The 18,071-nt window shown below is 27.3% G+C and overlaps 1 protein-coding gene across 7 annotated transcripts in view; it reads left to right on the top strand.

Annotated features, from left to right (window-relative positions):
- The window catches only part of LOC102680500, a 91,524-nt gene that overhangs the window by 50,116 nt on the left and 23,337 nt on the right, over positions 1-18,071 (top strand). The window contains exon 1 of one of the 7 annotated variants that reach the window (XM_031508116.1): positions 1,544-1,680. The exons of 5 other annotated variants lie outside the window; for them this stretch is intronic. Coding sequence is in view for 1 of the 2 variants with exons in the window: in XM_031508114.1 (XP_031363974.1) it covers positions 11,294-11,332 (39 nt within the window). In the remaining variant the exon portion in view is untranslated. Of the gene's footprint in view, positions 1-1,543; positions 1,681-11,126; positions 11,333-18,071 lie in introns of those variants that run through there. One more of the 7 variants, XM_031508114.1, reaches the window with a different exon arrangement.

Here is an 18,071-nt window from a genome sequence, read left to right on the forward strand (position 1 = left end):
TGAGTTATTCGATGTGCATCGTTCCACTTATTCTTTAAATAGTACGAGTCAACAATCTCGGATCCATAAAATTCAGAATTTGTCGCGGGAGACTCTTTGGAAGTTTCTTTGTTTCTGACCTGATTCATGGAATCACTTTCCTTTCCCTTCTCTTTATCAGAGTTCAAACAACTGACAAAAATATCCGGACTACGGATTCCGCAATTGTCGTTGCGTGACGTGCACCGTGATTCTTCGATTTATTGCATAAAAGTTTCGTGACCGTCGAGATTTCCTCCTTTTCTTCTTACCTTGTTACGTTTCGTTCGTTCCACTCTCATAGGTGAATGGAATTATAATGGCATTAAACGTCTATCGAATGTCGATTCAACCAACACAGATTCGTTCGAATAACAAGGTTATTTAACTATGTATAAGCAACGAATATATCGAGCAAATGAACTTTAAAAATGTTTATGATCTTACTCCTGTTGACTTGTATTTCTTATTAAGTTTTCTTTTATTATCATGCAAATCAGCGCCCTCTTCTTAGTCAATGTCTTCATTTAACCGACTTTTTCGTTTAAATGTCTTTATCTATTTTTCCTTTCTCCTATACCGACTTTCGGTATCATTCTGTCTTCATCTATCAATGTTACCTCTATATGCATCTGTCTCTTTCGCGCGCATTCATACGTGTCTAGACTTCGCATTCTACAATCTACTTACCAGTCGATTCATGGACGCCAACTTCTCGAACAATAGAAGAACAAATGCAGGATAGATTATAACCTCCCTATTTACATGAAATTCATTTAAGTGTCGAATGATTGGCGGTAATATAACTGACCGTCAACATGCAACATCATCCAGAATGCCAGAGTAATTAAATCATTCACGAGTACTACGACGACAATGACAGTCTTGTCGTGATGGAATTTACGTTTCGTCGACCTATCATACGACGCGGCCGTTATGCAATTAGACTCTCGAATAACCGTGAAATGTCTAAACTGTTACAAGATGCAGCTACAGCTACAGGCAAACGTATTTTTATTGTGAATAAATGCCACATTGCTTCGTTCTGCTTGCTCTATGTAAGATGTTACATTAATTTTTCGATAGACAGACGCCAATGCATCGAGCCATGTATTTCTGTGTTAATGTCAACACGAACGATAGCACTAACGAAGAGAACAGAGTGCAATTGTAAATTGAGGCGACAAAGCGAATATATGTAACCAAGCATTGAAATTGTTTATAAGAACGAAGATTTTTATCAATCTTTTTTATGTTTGATATTTATATCTCCCGCATTCACGATTCTAAATACATGTTTTCTCTTCACTTGCCACATCTTTATCCCTACCATTGATTTCGAGCCTATTTTCTTTATTCAACACGAAAAATGTATTGTACGTCGTAACTCAGCGTAAATAATCTCGAGAAATATGTTTCTCACGAACTCGCAAAGCTTGCTCGAACTCCGCGACAACATTCAACAAAAACAAAATAAACACGACTCGACACTCAAGTATTCGTCACGTACTCCGACAATGAGTGACACCCTAGCGGACATTCTATGAACTAAATAGTATTTCTTTGACAAGTATTACAGAAGTTTCGTGATTCTTAGAAAAAATTTATATTTTCTTGATTCGTTGTGTAAACAAATTAAGTTGGATATCGAACGTGTTATTGGTAAGTTATTTACTATTAAATCAAGATAATAATTTATCTCCATATATCAATTGCTTTCAAACTTTCTTGATCTTCTTTTCGATTACTTATTTCTCCTAGTGAGTGAAAAAAGCACAATATGGTAAAAAGTAAATTAAATCTCAGGGATAAAGAAAATTTCATAATATTTTTATTAAGTGTTTATTCTATAGTATAAGTATAGTATAGTAATTTTTAAAATACGGTATTTAATATTCGAATAATAAAAATATGATATTAATAAATAATGAAAGATGATAGTTATAGGTTATGAAATATTTATTATAAAATGTTTATTTTTATTGAACAATTATGTTTATAATTAAATTTTGAAAATTTTGAAAATATTCTATAAAAATTGAAAGTACAATGTAACCTACTTTATCATTAAATTCGCAACTTCTGTTCAATACCTCATTAAAAACTTGTTCCAAGCTTTGAAGGTTAGGCAATGTTTTATCATCACGATCGACATCGTTACCAAACATATTCATAGTCGATTGAAACATTTGCATAACTAAGCACTTTGTTCGCTTTTGCATTTATTCGTGAAAAGTTTTTTGCATTATTTTTCTTCAACTATAAGTATTTTGAAGAAACAATTAGAAAATAATAATGCTAACATTAAAAGCATCGGAAACAATTAATTAAAATGATTCGAAATATATCATGTAAATACATCAGTGAAACATATCATTAATTTAGCTTTTAAGATTTTTAATTATATAATTATTTTTTTATATAATTATTTTTTTTTTAAATAATCTAAGCTTTTTAATTATTTGTTTTTTTATTCTTATTTTATGAAACAATTTTTTTCTTTTTTTTAGCTACAAAGTTAACATATAAATAAACGGAAAGAAGTGATTGTTTTAATAAGAAATATAATCTTTTTGTTTTTAAACGGGCACATAAATAATGGAAACAAAAATATTAACCGTAAAGAAAAAAATCGCATATGCTTTGGTGATTTAAAAAAAAGAATTTCTTTGTTCTTTTTCTATTTATAAAAACATGTTCGTTTTTTTATTTATAATTTGTAAAAAGAATTCTTTGAAAGAACAGTCTTAAGTAAAGGAGCATAAAAAAGAAACAATAGCAATCGCTTTAGAAATTGTTCATATCGTACATATTTCAATAGCTTATATTAAATATAAGTTAGTAAATATTTAATTAAAAAACAGAAATATTGTAAGAATATAATATATTATACTTAATTTTTTTTTTATTTTATGAAAAAATAATTCATAAAAATAAAAATATCCTGAAATGAAATACGAGATTTCATATATGTTGATTTGAACTTTTTTGATATTCATATCTATGAGAATAAAGATCCAAAGAGTCAAAAATAACTTTTATTATAATGCAAATTAACAATTGACAAATAAGAAATAAAAATTTTCATTAAATAAAATCATTTGCATAATCAACATTTTATTTGACACGTGGCTTTAACATAAACGAAGAAACGATAATGGGAAGAAATCGCGTAATTCTTGCGTATTTCACCGATGTCCCGCGTGTATATTCTATATATTCTATCTGGCGAAAGAGACGTATCAGTGCACGCGAATTCTTCCGTTGACGAAAATACACCAATGAAAAGTTTATGTTCCGCCGACTACATGTCTGATCCTGATGATGTGTCACGTGTATGTTTCTCCTATAAACATGCTATACGTAGTTAAGAAACGATGAGTAACATTTTCAATAGACTCGTGTTCAGGAAAAGTTCGCTGTCAAAGTGGAATGAAGATTGTTTTGAAATTCGATGAAAATTTATATGTTGCGTTAGTCGTTGCAAATAAAATAATCAAATTGTAATTACAATAAAACCTCTGTTATTTATTTAAGATCACATCAAATAACAATACATTATTTAATTTTAATTATATTATATACAGGATATTTCAATTATCATTGTGAATGTTGCATATATTACTTAAATTAATGTGTATTATTATTTATTGATAAGAATGATAAATATTTTGAAACAAGATATTAATAGTGATTAATTATTACATAATTTCTTTAATATTTTTCAAATTTTTAATAAAATTGAAGTTATTAATATAATGTTTATTTTTTATGCTTTTTTTTATGCTTATGAATATATATATATAATTTAATATATAAAAAATATATAACGAATATTTTTTTGTAATATTATCAACGAAGATACGCATGTTGCACCCGTAACAATACATATTTGAGTATACAGTATATCCTGCAAATAAATCCGTCGCGCGAGGAAAATTCGCAGACACGCGATCAATTGTGAAAATATAATCTGAAATGCGACGCTTTGACAGCGTGTACTTAATACATATACCGTTCGTGATATGATAATTGCACATAGTGGATTCGTTTACATGACACTTATACAAGGTATATCAAATTCAAAAGATGAGAGCTAGTGTAATATTTCCTTCGAGTAATTCAATGCATTAACACGTTATTATTGACGAAGAAGAATTGTTGTATATTTTTTTAATTTTCTTTTTTTTTTTTTTTTAATTAATTCTTATCTGATATTATTGAATCAATAACTTATTATAAATTCGAGTTAGATTATTTAATTTTAATATAGAATTTTAATTTTTTAAAATTTATGAATAATTAAATAAATTTTTAATAAATAAATATTATATTACAATAATTATAATTGAAAAAAGTTCAACTTATCCTTTTTTAAGCAATGCTTTTATTAAATTAAATTTGAATTAAAGAATATTGATTAGGAATAATGATTTAGGATAGATTTGAATTAAATTATTTAATCTTAATATTTCAAGTTCCAAAAATTTAAGGATCCAAACGGGATCACTACTTAATTTTAGTTTTAGCTTTGGGAACCTATATATATCAAAGTAGAATTGATATTCATTTTAAAATTTTAAAAATTTTCTAATTTTTTATACTTTTATTTAACAAAATATATATATTTAAAAAAAATACAATCCATAAAAATAATAAAAAATAATAATAATTTATCATTCATCATTATATATTATTGAATTTAAATCTATATATACATACACACATACACATACACACACATATATCAAAACAATTATAAAAATTGAAAATATGAAACTTGCAAATTCAACATAGAGGATGAAATTTTTCAATATAAAATTTGTAATACGTTAAATATTTAATATCTATATGAATATATGATTTAATGAAAAAAAAAAAACAAATTTTATTTTCATAGAATTCGAAACAATATAAATGTATCGGAATAATGTTTGATACGATACAAATAACACTTTTGTTCTTTACGTTCGCAAAAAAGATGCGAATTATTGACGATATCGATATTTCGAAAGACGCAATAATGAATCTGATAACGAGCTCAAAAAACTTTCGACGATATTTATATCTCTTATTACGTTTCATTATCGATCAAATTTTATTACGTTTCATCGATATTACATTTTAATTTGAAAATTGAAAACTTGGCGTCGATTTAAAATTTTGACGAAATTTTGAATTTGTAAAATGAATTATCAGAATTTCTTGTTTAAAAGAAAGTCTTGTTTAAAATTTTGATGATCTGTTGAAAATTATCTGTTGAAAATTTTTTGAAAAAATATGTTTTATATTTTATATGGACTTAAATATATAATTTATGCATAATTTACGATTATAAAAATGTTAATTTATTTTTGCGTTTGAATAATTATTAGATGAAATTATATGTTTTTTTATTATTATTACATTAATATACATATTTATTTTTTATTTAGTTATTTTTAGAACATAATAGAAAGAAATTCAAAAATATCATTTTTTAATTTTATTTTTGCTCTTTCGTTTCAACTTTTTCTTTTAATAATTTTAAAAATTTTTTTGACTTATTAATTTTTTCATCAATTCGATATCATAAATTTTATAATTTTAATTTTCTAAATGTTTCAAGAAAAGAATGATGCGTTCAACTTATTTAGTATAGATTACGATGTAAAAAATTTGATTAAAATTACTTGGATAGTTTCACAGGAAATGAATCATGAAAGTTCGAAACTTTTCCATCAGGATGAAAACTAGATTTTGGATTATATTAACCAATTTTTTTAAAAGATTATACGGAAAATTGAAATCTAAGAAAATTCGCTATTAACGAGTTACATATTAATTTTAATTAATAATTTTATTTATAACTTATTTTTTTTTAATTATATAAAAAAGAACTACAAAAACAATTATTAATGGCGTCATTTTTCAGTGCAAACGACACTTATATCAGTTAATGAAATGTAGATTATAATACTAATAATATAACTTTCAAACTTATTTCTCTAAAATCAGTTCAACAATTGGATAACTGCTCTTATTAGTATTCAACAATGTTATTATTACATTTGATATTTAACTTTTCATTGCTTATTATGTTTTGTGTTATCATACAATAACATAGTAGACATGATAATAACTTTGTTGACACTCGTAGAATGATAAGAAAAAATGATAGGAGCGGAAGCATAAAATTGTATTCATAAACGCAAAAACAGACAGCAGTGATAATTCACAATAACCGAACAGATAGCCCGGTTCAAGAGTACTCGATAAAAAAAAAAGTTGCATTTTTCTAAAACAATCTACAATTTACGCTTCTCACATTTTTTTTTCTCTTCTTTTTTCTCCGTTTTCTTCTCTGTTGCCACAATTTGTGATAATTTTGTCACAATCTTAACCTATAATTACGAATAGGTTAAATAAATTAACCATTATCATAAATTACATAAATTATTCGTTATATTCGCATCAAAATCGTGATTTGTAGAAAGATCGAATGGATTTGTTTTGAAATCAATGTAATTCGATATGATTAATTTTTTCTTTTAAATGGAAGTTTAGAGGTTATGTTTAAAGGTCACATCAATTCTCTTTTAAATGGAATCATACAATTCATCTCGTGCGTTATTTTACGCATTAATTCTTCAATTCGCTCGAACTAGCAAGCACATTTTATACGTTTGTTTAGTACGTTCATTACTAGCTTTTGTTCACAATTCACTCATCCACTTGGAAGCTTTTCATTAGCATCGACCACCACTTGAGCTCATGCAAAACGCGACGTTTACCCTTTAACGTACTGACCACGCATTAGCACAAAAGTTAAAGGGATAATGATCGTCAATGTCTTTGAATTTGAACGACATCGCATTACCAGTTTAAATTATACCGGAACAATAAGCAACTGTTCGACTTCCAACGTTTCTAAAGATGAAAACACTAAGGCTTAATGGCTATTAAGAAAATCTGTCGACCTATTATCTAGACTCTAGTTTCATATATCGTTTTCTATAATGGATAATTAAACTCTGATTTTTTTTATTTGTTATTTTCGTTATATATGTGTAGTAAAAAATCAAAATTTTCATTTATTTTTGAGGTTAGACGCGTATTAGTTTACACGCGTAAAATTCATTTTGACTTATCCGTATTTTGAGGTTGGATAATTAACCTCTGATTTTTTTATTTGTTATTAGTTATTTTCGTGATATATGTGTAGTAAAAAATCAAAATTTTCATTTATTTATATTTTGAGGTTAGACGCGTATTAGTTTACACGCGTAAAATTCATTTTGACTTATTCGTATTTTGAGGTTGGATAATTAATCTCTGATTTTTTTATTTGTTATTAGTTACTTTCGTGATGTATGTATAGTAAAAAATCAAAATTTTCATTTATTTATATTTTGAGGTTAGACGCGTATTAGTTTATACGCGTAAAATTCATTTTGACTTATCCGTATTTTGAGGTTAAGTACACAAAACGAATTCATTTGATTCTGATTCTGTTAAAGTCAAGTATATAGTAACAAAATACGAATTTATGTACGTATTATGTATTTTCGTATTATGTATTTTTAAGGAAAATATTACATACGCAAAAAGATTATAATTTTTTATAAGATATATATTTTTTAGATACATTCGCATCTAGTGACGCAAATTGATAATTTTCAAAGAAATTTAGAATTGGAAAATTTTTATGATTTTTTAGTTTTATCAGTGTGAAAAAAAATATCGTATAGTGAGATAAAGAATCATTTTACAAGTTCTTAAGATTTACATTGAAAATATGTTAATTAAAATAATTGTATTATAATACATCTATTATATATATTATAAAGGAAACATTAACAAACTTACACATCAAAACTAATAGATACATATATAATAATTTACAATAGAACAAGATATCTGTTGTTAAGAAGAAACAGATATTCAATTAAATTATCATCATTTGGACAATATTTGAATTAAGGTTAGGATACTAGATGTTGCTTAGAATATGTAATGAAAGCTTTTAATGAATTTTATTGAAATGTTACTTTCAATTTTCAATTTTCTTTATATTTTTTTATTCTCTAAGATTATAATAGATTGAAATAATAAAGTCGGGATTATTATTTTTCATTTTTTCTTCAATATTTTTATTTCTCATAAAATATACGAGATTTTCTGTCGTGCAAAATACACGTGTGGATCTCGATTCGAAAAGAAAGGGATAAATGAGAACGAGGAAATTTAAATTTATTGGGAAAGTTACGATGTGAATTTAGTTTCATATGGAATTGTTATTAAGAACTGCCGCATAAAACGAAGGCAAATATTGGGTCGCATTTCATCTCGTTCCATGCAATTGGCTAAGTGAGAAGCATTCTTTGGAAAATGGAAAAACATTTAATGGAAGATAGTATTGATATTACGAAGAAATTGTATCGGACAATGAGTCCCTTTTTTTAATCCCGTATATAATAATTTTTTTTATTTGAAATTGAAAGAAGAAATAGTTTTGTAAATAGATTCGAATCGAGTTTTCTTGAGAGAAGTTGAAATTATTTTCAAATAATGCATTTACTAGATTTTTGATTTGAAATGATAATAAAAAATTGAAACATGGAATAAAATTCATCAGAGTTATTAGGGCTCAGTTTATTATGATTGAAAAGCATATTTTTCGTCTTTTATAGATTAATTCTTCAAAATTAAAATTAAAGTATTTCTTAAATTAATTAAGTTAAGTGAATTAATATTTCTGGATAATTTTGAAAATAAAATTTTCAGCATTTTCTTCAGAGTTTTTCGAGTAAATTTATTTATATAAGAAATTTTATTTACATGTTTGTATAATTTTAAAAATATCACCAATGAATATATACATATTAATATTAATTTTATTCTGTTCTTTTTATATTATATCTGTAAGTAAATATTTATAGTAATTTTGAATTATTATACAAGTTTCAGGTTATGTGCTCGATTTGAAGGATTTAAAAGTATTAAAAAAAATTATAGAATAAATAGTTGAAAAAAGCTTCTAGTAATTTTATTATGCATAATGATTACTGCGAGATATGCAATATGAAATTAATAACGTCGCGTCGCATATTACGGGAGATTAATTTGTTTACCATTACGTGGTTAAATATAAATGAACACGATTTAATTATTCACACAGTTTTCATAATTTCTATCTATAGTTTATATATAAATTATAAGAAACTGACCTGTTTGTATAAATTGTAAAAACAAATTTATATTTTATAAATTCAAAATATTTTTAAACTATTTAACATGACTTTTTAAAAATATGTTTCAATTTTTTTCTAAAAATTATCTTCTTATTAATCAATCAAAATATTCTGAAATAATGAAATTAATTAAATCATTGAAATAATTTAAAGAATAATTTAAATATTAAAAAGAAAAAAAATACATTGAAGTTTCAATTAGAAAAACATAGTATATTATCAGACTCTCAGCAAATGAGGAAAGATTGAAATCTCGACGGCCAAAAATTGAAATAATTTGATTGGAGAGATGGATAGCTGGAACACGCGTGACGTTAATTATTAATGAAGTCCAGCGGCCGAAGTTATGATGGATATCCACGAAAAACCAATTTACCAACGGAGCACCTGGCTAATTGATAAATTGCAACAGGAATAAAATTTCGTTTATTATCCATTTGGGTTCATAGCGATAGAAAAATGGGTCATTGCGCGTTGAATGTTTCATATCACATTACATTTGATATGTTTCCTCTATCAGTCATAGGGATTTTTTTTGTCCAGTTATATAGGAATTTTTATTTCTTGATTGAAATCTTTTATCGATTAATATTTTTATTTATTCTATTATTTTAAATAAGTCAGTCAAAAGTTTGGAATCGCTATTTATATTATATGGAACGTAGAAATTTGAAGGAAAATTAAAATTCTTTTGCCTAAGGAAAAATTTTTAATCAAAAGTTCGTCGAGATAAAGGAAATTATTATTAATAATTAATGGTCATTAATTTGAAACCAGAAAATTACAGTAGATGTAAAGTAGAAAAAATGATTTCAAGTTTCTGATCGAAAATGTAATTTTAAAATTGAAAAATTTATTTTCAGTAATTTTGATTCAATGGTCAAGAGATATAGTTTCAAGGCAAGAAGAAAGATGTGTTTAAACTCACTTATTCGCATGTAGCTGATGCACACAGGATGCGCAGGTGTGCTCGTAAGCTAGCAATCACAGAAAGACACAGATGTTGCATCTTGACAGCCTCTCTATTTATTATTTATACTGTAATGTTAACATCGATTTATGAAACTGTTTTCACCTCATGCCAACCATGTCAGGTCTATAGACGTTTTTATGAATTCTTCGACAAGGAGAATTATACGTGTTTTATAATTCTATAATTAGTATACTTCTTTCCAGACTTAATGCAAACAGGTCAAATAAAAAAAAGTTTTTCATCACTTCAAAATTAAAATTATTCAACTTTTGCTTTCAGTAATTTTTTATATTCAAAATTTGAAAAATACTAAAATATTGATAAATTAATAATAAGTTGTATTATATAAGTACGTCAATAATATGAAACCAATAAATTAGTTAGTATTCCAAGCTAAATTTCAAGCACATGAATGCACGAATGAGTACATACTTATAATTTATTGATTTAAGGATTAATATTACATCAATGATTTACCAAAATTAATTTCAATATATGACCTATTGACTACATTTGAAATTCTAAATGCTCTGAATCGCTCTATCCCCGTTACACCGCTACACCACTCTATTCCCGTCTCGTTTTACCTAACGCGAATTTCAATTGCTCATATCTTATAAACAAGCCTATCATCTCTATCGAATCTTCAACTTTTCACGAATGTATTAACATTCTGTATACACCATTAGATCGAAATATATATATATATTATGAATTTTCGTTATGAAAACGTTTAATGTTGCTATGAGAGAAAACATCTTAAACATCTTCGCGACGTTGAAATGAAAGACGGCGAGCCACCAAACAGAGATGAACGTGTTTCGTTGCGACAAGCACGCGTGCGCTAATTGTCTTGGCATAGTAACTGAATTCTGCTATTTCAAAAACGTCCAATGGCAGTTCGTAAACGAAAATATCGGCCGCGAACACGAAACGCCTCGTGTACTCATTGTAACTCGATAACAACATCACGATACACGTGCGATGCGCGTCTATTTCCATCGTAATTAAGTTTCTCAATCTCGATGCTTGCGAAACTGTTTCGTTGCCGTTCGTATTCGATTTATGGATGCATAGAGATAGTTGGTTAGCGCATAATAAAAATAACGTACGTAGATTATCGATCTAACGAGAAGAATTATTATATAATATACACTTTTTTTTTATTTAATAATTTTGTACCATATTATCATGAAGTAATATAGTAGAAATATTTTATTTTATTATAGAATAATAATGGAATTGATCGGTTGGCATATAATAAAAATAGTTTGCAATTATCGATTTATTTATAGTTGAAGAATTATTATATAATGTAAATTTTTTTTTAAATAAATATTATTATAGCAACATGAAAGAATATTGCATTAAATATTCATAATCGTTTTCTTGGTTATTATAAAATGTTAAATGATACGATATTTAAAAATATATATATATATATCGATGCTATAAATGCTATAATAATAAAGGGTATCTGATGTATTGCTCTAGATTGTATGATTAAAAGCAAAGTATTTTTTTTTTTTTCTTAATAAATGGTGGATAATAAAATTTCTAATTAGCGATGACCATTAAAGAAATTATTTCTTTCGCAAAGAAACTTGTTACATTTACTTATAAATTAAACAATAGCGAGCAAACATTTATACGACGATTAACAAATGAATAATTAAATGGCGTTGGAATTGTGTGCCGCGAAAATTGACGAGTTATTTAAAAAATATAATAAAATCTCGTTTCGTTTATTAACAAGTCTCGTTGTTTGAGCAAACGTGGATCAGATATTAAGATCTAGATATAAAAGCGTATAGAATATAATGCAGGTACGTAACGTAGTAAACTTTTCACGTCATGCAGTTTATTTTTATTCGACCTCGATATGACAGCAAGCATGTTAATGTATTTCGGTTGCAACCGTGTTTTTCGGATGGAAAGAATTTGCATCGTTTTTGAATTGATGCATCCGAAGGATATCATAATGTACCACTTGTAAACGTATGCATTGGATATACTCGTTTTGCATACGAGACGTGTAGCTATATTTTATTTTTATCGATTTCTACTTTATTTCGAGGAGGAAGTCTAATAGAGAGAAAGAGAGAAAGAGAGAGAGAGAGAAATTTCTACGAGAAAAAAAATTTATAATCCCTATCATTATATTAATATAAATTCTTCATCATTCACTTGATTCTTCTTATAAAATTAAAAATTAAATGAAAAGATTAATTGTTAAATTTATCAAATTGTTCTCCATTATATTTAAAGATTTAATTTAATGATATTTGATAATTATAATATTATTTGGCAGAAATTTGAAAATGATGGACGGATTACAATTGTCTATCGAGAATATTCGAAACGTATTCATCCTTTAAACGGTCATGGTTCATCGCTGAAGGATCACTTCACAATGACGTAAATTTTCCATCAATATTATTATATTAAATTTCATTTTATAGAATATTATTTCGAGATTATTACATGAATAATAGAATATTAAGGATTGAAAATTCGTATCATTGTTGAGCGCATCTTCGACCACTCCTCCCATTCAAAGACAAAGGTTAACCCTGGTTTTCAAAACCCTTTGATCGACATCCGTTAATCGACCGTCTCTTTAAAAACTTCTACCCAATTACACACCCCTTCACAATTATTCGACTCGCTCTCAAAAATCATCATCATCATCATCATCATCATTTCCTCTTTATCCTCCACTTAATCTTCACCAATTTTAAATCCTAATCAAAAAGATTAATTCTCGCGAGTGGGTCAATTTTTAAATTTAAGATAAATTTAAAAAAATTATAATAAGTTCGAATCCAATTCATTATATTTTTTAAAATATAAAAAAAAGAATATTCACATCGATGACCATGTTATCTCTATCTCGTATCGTACAAGATAAACGAGAGGCACAAAAGCATCAGAGAAGATCGACAGTAGGGAAAAGAGGTTTCTTCTCTCTCTCTCTCTTTCTCTCTCCTCCTCTTCTCTCTCTCTCCTTGATGCTTACGACGTTTGAGTACGTTGTAAAAGAGAGAGAGAGAGCAAGAGTGATGTGGTAGAGAGAGGGTGGAATATAAGCAAGTTGGAGATAGAGAAAGAGATAGGGAGGCAGGGGTGATAAAGGGGTGAGTCGACCTGAATTTCAACGCGTGACCCTAGCCACGATGACGTCACGGGACAGGGTTTCCTCGCCCTTCTCCCCTTTACTCGAATGTCCTCAAGTATTCAGGGCCGCGAAGGAGAGTGCAGTGGACGGAGTCGGCGAAGAAAGAGAAAATTACGGGGCTACTGTGGGGAAGAAGGGGGGGATTGGCGAACAAGTGAGCAAGGTAGACGGAAGCAAAGACGTGTGTACAGTGAGTCGCACAAGCCTTTATACACTTTACACCAACTTTATTTACGAGTTTTGTTATCAAAACCAAGCAAAGTTTTGATTTTAATGGAATTTTCTATATACGGTATATATATATATATAATATAGAATATGAAGTTTCTTTTTAAGGAAATATCATTTTAAAGAGGGTGAAATAAAGAAATTCTTACAAATTTTAACATCAAATTTAGATTGGAATTATTTTCACGTGGGTTTAATTTTTTGTTTTTTTTTTAATTAATTTGGATTTTTCCGTAACGTAACTTCATAATGATAAATCGAAAATTTAAATTATTCTGAAACTTCGTTATATCGTAAAATATATTCTCAGAAAATTGGTTGGCTTCGTCTTTTCAAGCAAATTTTTCCGTCGAAAAAAAAAGAAAAAAAAAAATTACTCCCTACAGAGAATCTTATTACACTCCACGCACCGTAAAAACTTTTTCATTAAAATAATTTTCTGGTTTCCAGATAAGACTTTTGCGACCGACTGTATGTAGCCGGAATTGAACGAGGGGGTTGAAAGGAGGCTTTGAAAAGGTTCGCGGCAATTGCGTTAAGCAGCCGTGACTATCGTGACACGGGACTGAAATAGGGTTACTTGCAAACGAGACCTAAGAGAGAAGGTCTTAAAGTAAACTCGGCCCGGTGAAAAGTTGGGTTCTTTAACCCTCGATGTGAAATATGATGGTAGTGAAATCAGGTTTCCTCTGGTCTGGTTGCATTTAGTGGAATAGGCAATATTCGATTAGGGATCGTTTAGTAAGAGCATTGTTTCAGATTGTGTGATATTTTTAAATATAAAAGATAAAACGTTGAGAAATTGATATTGAAATTTTGTTGTGAAATTATAATAACGTTCGAATAATTGTCGCAGAATTGAGAACAAAATGGATTCATTGTTTTGGAGAGATATAGATTTACTGGTTTCGTTGGGTCGTAAGAAATGAGAGGGAAAGAGAAAACGTTTTTTATGAGTGAGATAGAGAAGAGTGTTTATGTTTTTTTTACGTTGCGTGCCTTTTACGTTTGTATGTGTGTAGACAATAAGAATATAATATCATTGTTGGCACTATAATATAACCTTGGAAACGTTGACAAATACTAAATATCATTTATGTAATTATTATGTAATAGAAACGTTGGGTCAAAAGTGACCCAACTTAGCCGAGGAGAATCAAAGTGCATATGTATATATTTTCAGAAAGTGGAATTTTATCTTATTTTTGTTTTATTTGTATTTATTTGTTTGAAATATACGATTTTGTTTTATGTTTTTTATTTGATATATTTTTTTTTCATTGGATATATTTAGATTGATTCGAATACATCGAAAGATTAAAACTTTTTTGCAAAACATTTTTGTTTCAATATTATATGTTTAACATGCAAATAGAGAAGAAAAAAAAATTTTTATCTCTACTTAATTATTCCTCTGGAATATTCTTAATATTTAACAGTAACAACTCGTACGGAATCAAAACTACAACTCGTTCGCAAACTTATATTGACTTTTTCCAACCATCATTCCGATTTTAATATTTAACTTTATATTATTTTTAATTATACACCGGGATAAATCTTTTTTTAATACATTTTTTTTAACATTGACACTGTTTGTTACTTTCCTCTTTATATTCTTTCATTTGTGTGAAATTTTTATTGTACAAATATTCCATATTCATAATGCATAATTGTAATTAAATAATGTCGGTTTATAATTCCATGTGAAAATAAAGTGTGCTATAAAGCATCATCTCTCAAAGCAACATTGAATTTGTTACAACATTTATTTCATTTTTATTTACGTTAACATTTTTCCATTTCGTATTATAAATTTATTTCATTATTAATTATACAACTTGTATTCTAAATATATTACAATTATATAATCTGTATACATTCTACAAACTATGTTACAGGATACAAAATTTTCAAATTATAACGAAAGTCTTTTCTTTAGTGATAAATTCAAAAATTTTTAAAAAAAGTTTCACAATATTTTACTCGATATTAAATTATCGAATTAATAATATCGATTTATAATATATATTTTTAATTTTCCTATATCGTATCGAGATCTATATCAAAATTTATTCAAAAAAATATTTCTTAACGAAAGCAGGTAAAAATATTTTCTTTCGGTGTCGCGCAAGAAATTCATTTCACCCACGGGACGTCAAAAATCACTCGTCGCACAAACAAACGCGGAACACATTTAAATTTTATGTAAAGTATTCCCAGGCCCGTGTAAAAATAATTCGAACGATCAAAACAAATAAACTATCTTGTCTTTTCGTTTCTATTTCGCAAACCAAACCATCGCCAAAAATTTATTTACACGTGATTTACAATAATCCTTATATCCACCGATATTCCATCTGTGTTTATCGGTCAAAACGATCGTTGATTCACTTTGAGAGATCGTAAAATGAGTATCGTTGTCGAGCAAAAGGAATTTTAATCGAGAAGAGACAACAGATCGATATACCGCGAGAGCAACGCGAGTGCAATTGGTTTTTCGACGATGAAGGTACGATAAATCACATTCAGATTAACTGTTTTCATCGACGATACTTGTTTCTGTAAATCGTTCCGATCTTAATGGCCGGTTTTCCGGTTTCGTAACCACGAAACAAAATTAATCTTAGCCGTTTCGCAGTTCATCGCGATTTAGTGCTATCTACCCGAATCGTTGCGGGTGCAGATGCCATCCATCGATTCTTAATGTCATGATACACTACTGACCATGATATTTTCATTTCTATATATGGTGTCTCATTTATATTGCTCTTTGAAATTATCGATATTGAGATAAATATATCACAATATATTTTAATTTTGATTATCCATCGATTCTTAATATTGTGATACACTAATGACATTAAATATTTTTATCTCTGTATACAAGGTGTATCATTTGAATCGAGTGTCTTTGAAATTATTGATATTGAGATAAATATATCAGAATATTTTAATTTTGATTATCCATCGATTCTTAATGTGATGCACTAATGATATTAAATATTCTTATCTCTCTATACAAGGTGTATCATTTAAATCGAGTGTCTTTGAAATTATTGTTATTGGGATAATAAATATATAATAAAATATAAAAATATTTTAATTTTGATTATCCATCTTAATATTGTGATACACTAATGACATTAAATATTCTTATCTCTGTATACAAGGTGTATTATTTAAATCGAGTGTCTTTGAAATTTTTTATTGTTATTGGGATAATAAATATATAAGAATATTTTAATTTTTAATATCCATTGATTTTTAATATCTTGATATTCATGATTCTTATCCTTTTGTAGAATGTTTCTCTATTAAAACATATGTATTCAAACTAATTCAATTGTATCTTCGAAATTATTGAGAATACTGATAAATATTCCTAATCGTAATATTAATATATTTTAATTTTGATCATTAATTTTCCCTTTAATACAAAGAATATATTTGAGATTCTTACTTCGAAATGTTTTTAGAAAAATCTTAAACTTAAAATGAAAAATGAAAATTCAACGTTTTATCTCAACAGATGACACAGATATCTCATATAAAACGGAAATATTTCAAGATTAAAAAGAGCTTTTTTTTAAATATCTTTTATACGTCATAAAAACACGAGATAAGTTTATGGACATATAAATTATTCAGAAACGCCTGATTAAAATCTTTCACTTTTCATTTTTATAATTGTCAGATTAAATCAAGAACGAAAGTATTTTAAAGTTTAAAAAAAAATTTTAACTTCCCTACTTTTTTTTCTTCCCCCCTTCATATTCATACAATCAAATTCAAAACATTTCAAAAATTTGTTAAAACACTTTTATCATTTTTATCTAACGATTGCATGAATACAAATATACAAATCTCTTACAATTTAATCTCGAATAAAAATTCTCGTTTCAAATTTAAATTTGAATTATCGAGCAAATAAAACTTGGAAGATAATCGAATATTTTCATTGCATGTATATATGAATATTATATATACATACACAAAATTTAAACATCCTCTCTTTCGTTTTAATTACTCTTTTATACACACAGAATTAATTTTCCCTTGTGCAAAAGTCGATCGATTCCGATGATAAACTAATTGATTACACATTGTTATTGTTCTTAATTAAAATATGAATATTAATGTCTTACTCAACGGCTTGCATTATCGTGCACAACGTTCAAGTGTCACCGTTATTTTACCGTAGTTTGTAACTTGCCACGGAATGCCCTCATTATTTTAATGATAATTATACGTTAAATGAGAATTGATTGCAGTCAACCGTGCACCAATGGAAGTAAATTTATCGAATAGTGCTAATAATTATAGTGGTATACAGATTCAAATCGATAGTTTCTGACTGTATTTTCTGTTTCATCGTTTAACGAAATCACTTTCTTCCATTCCTTATTATACAATATTCAAATAAATATATATACATACT

This window comes from Apis dorsata, unplaced genomic scaffold (assembly GCF_000469605.1).
Source record: "Apis dorsata unplaced genomic scaffold, Apis dorsata 1.3 scaffold_74, whole genome shotgun sequence".
Classification (NCBI taxonomy): domain Eukaryota; kingdom Metazoa; phylum Arthropoda; class Insecta; order Hymenoptera; family Apidae; genus Apis; species Apis dorsata.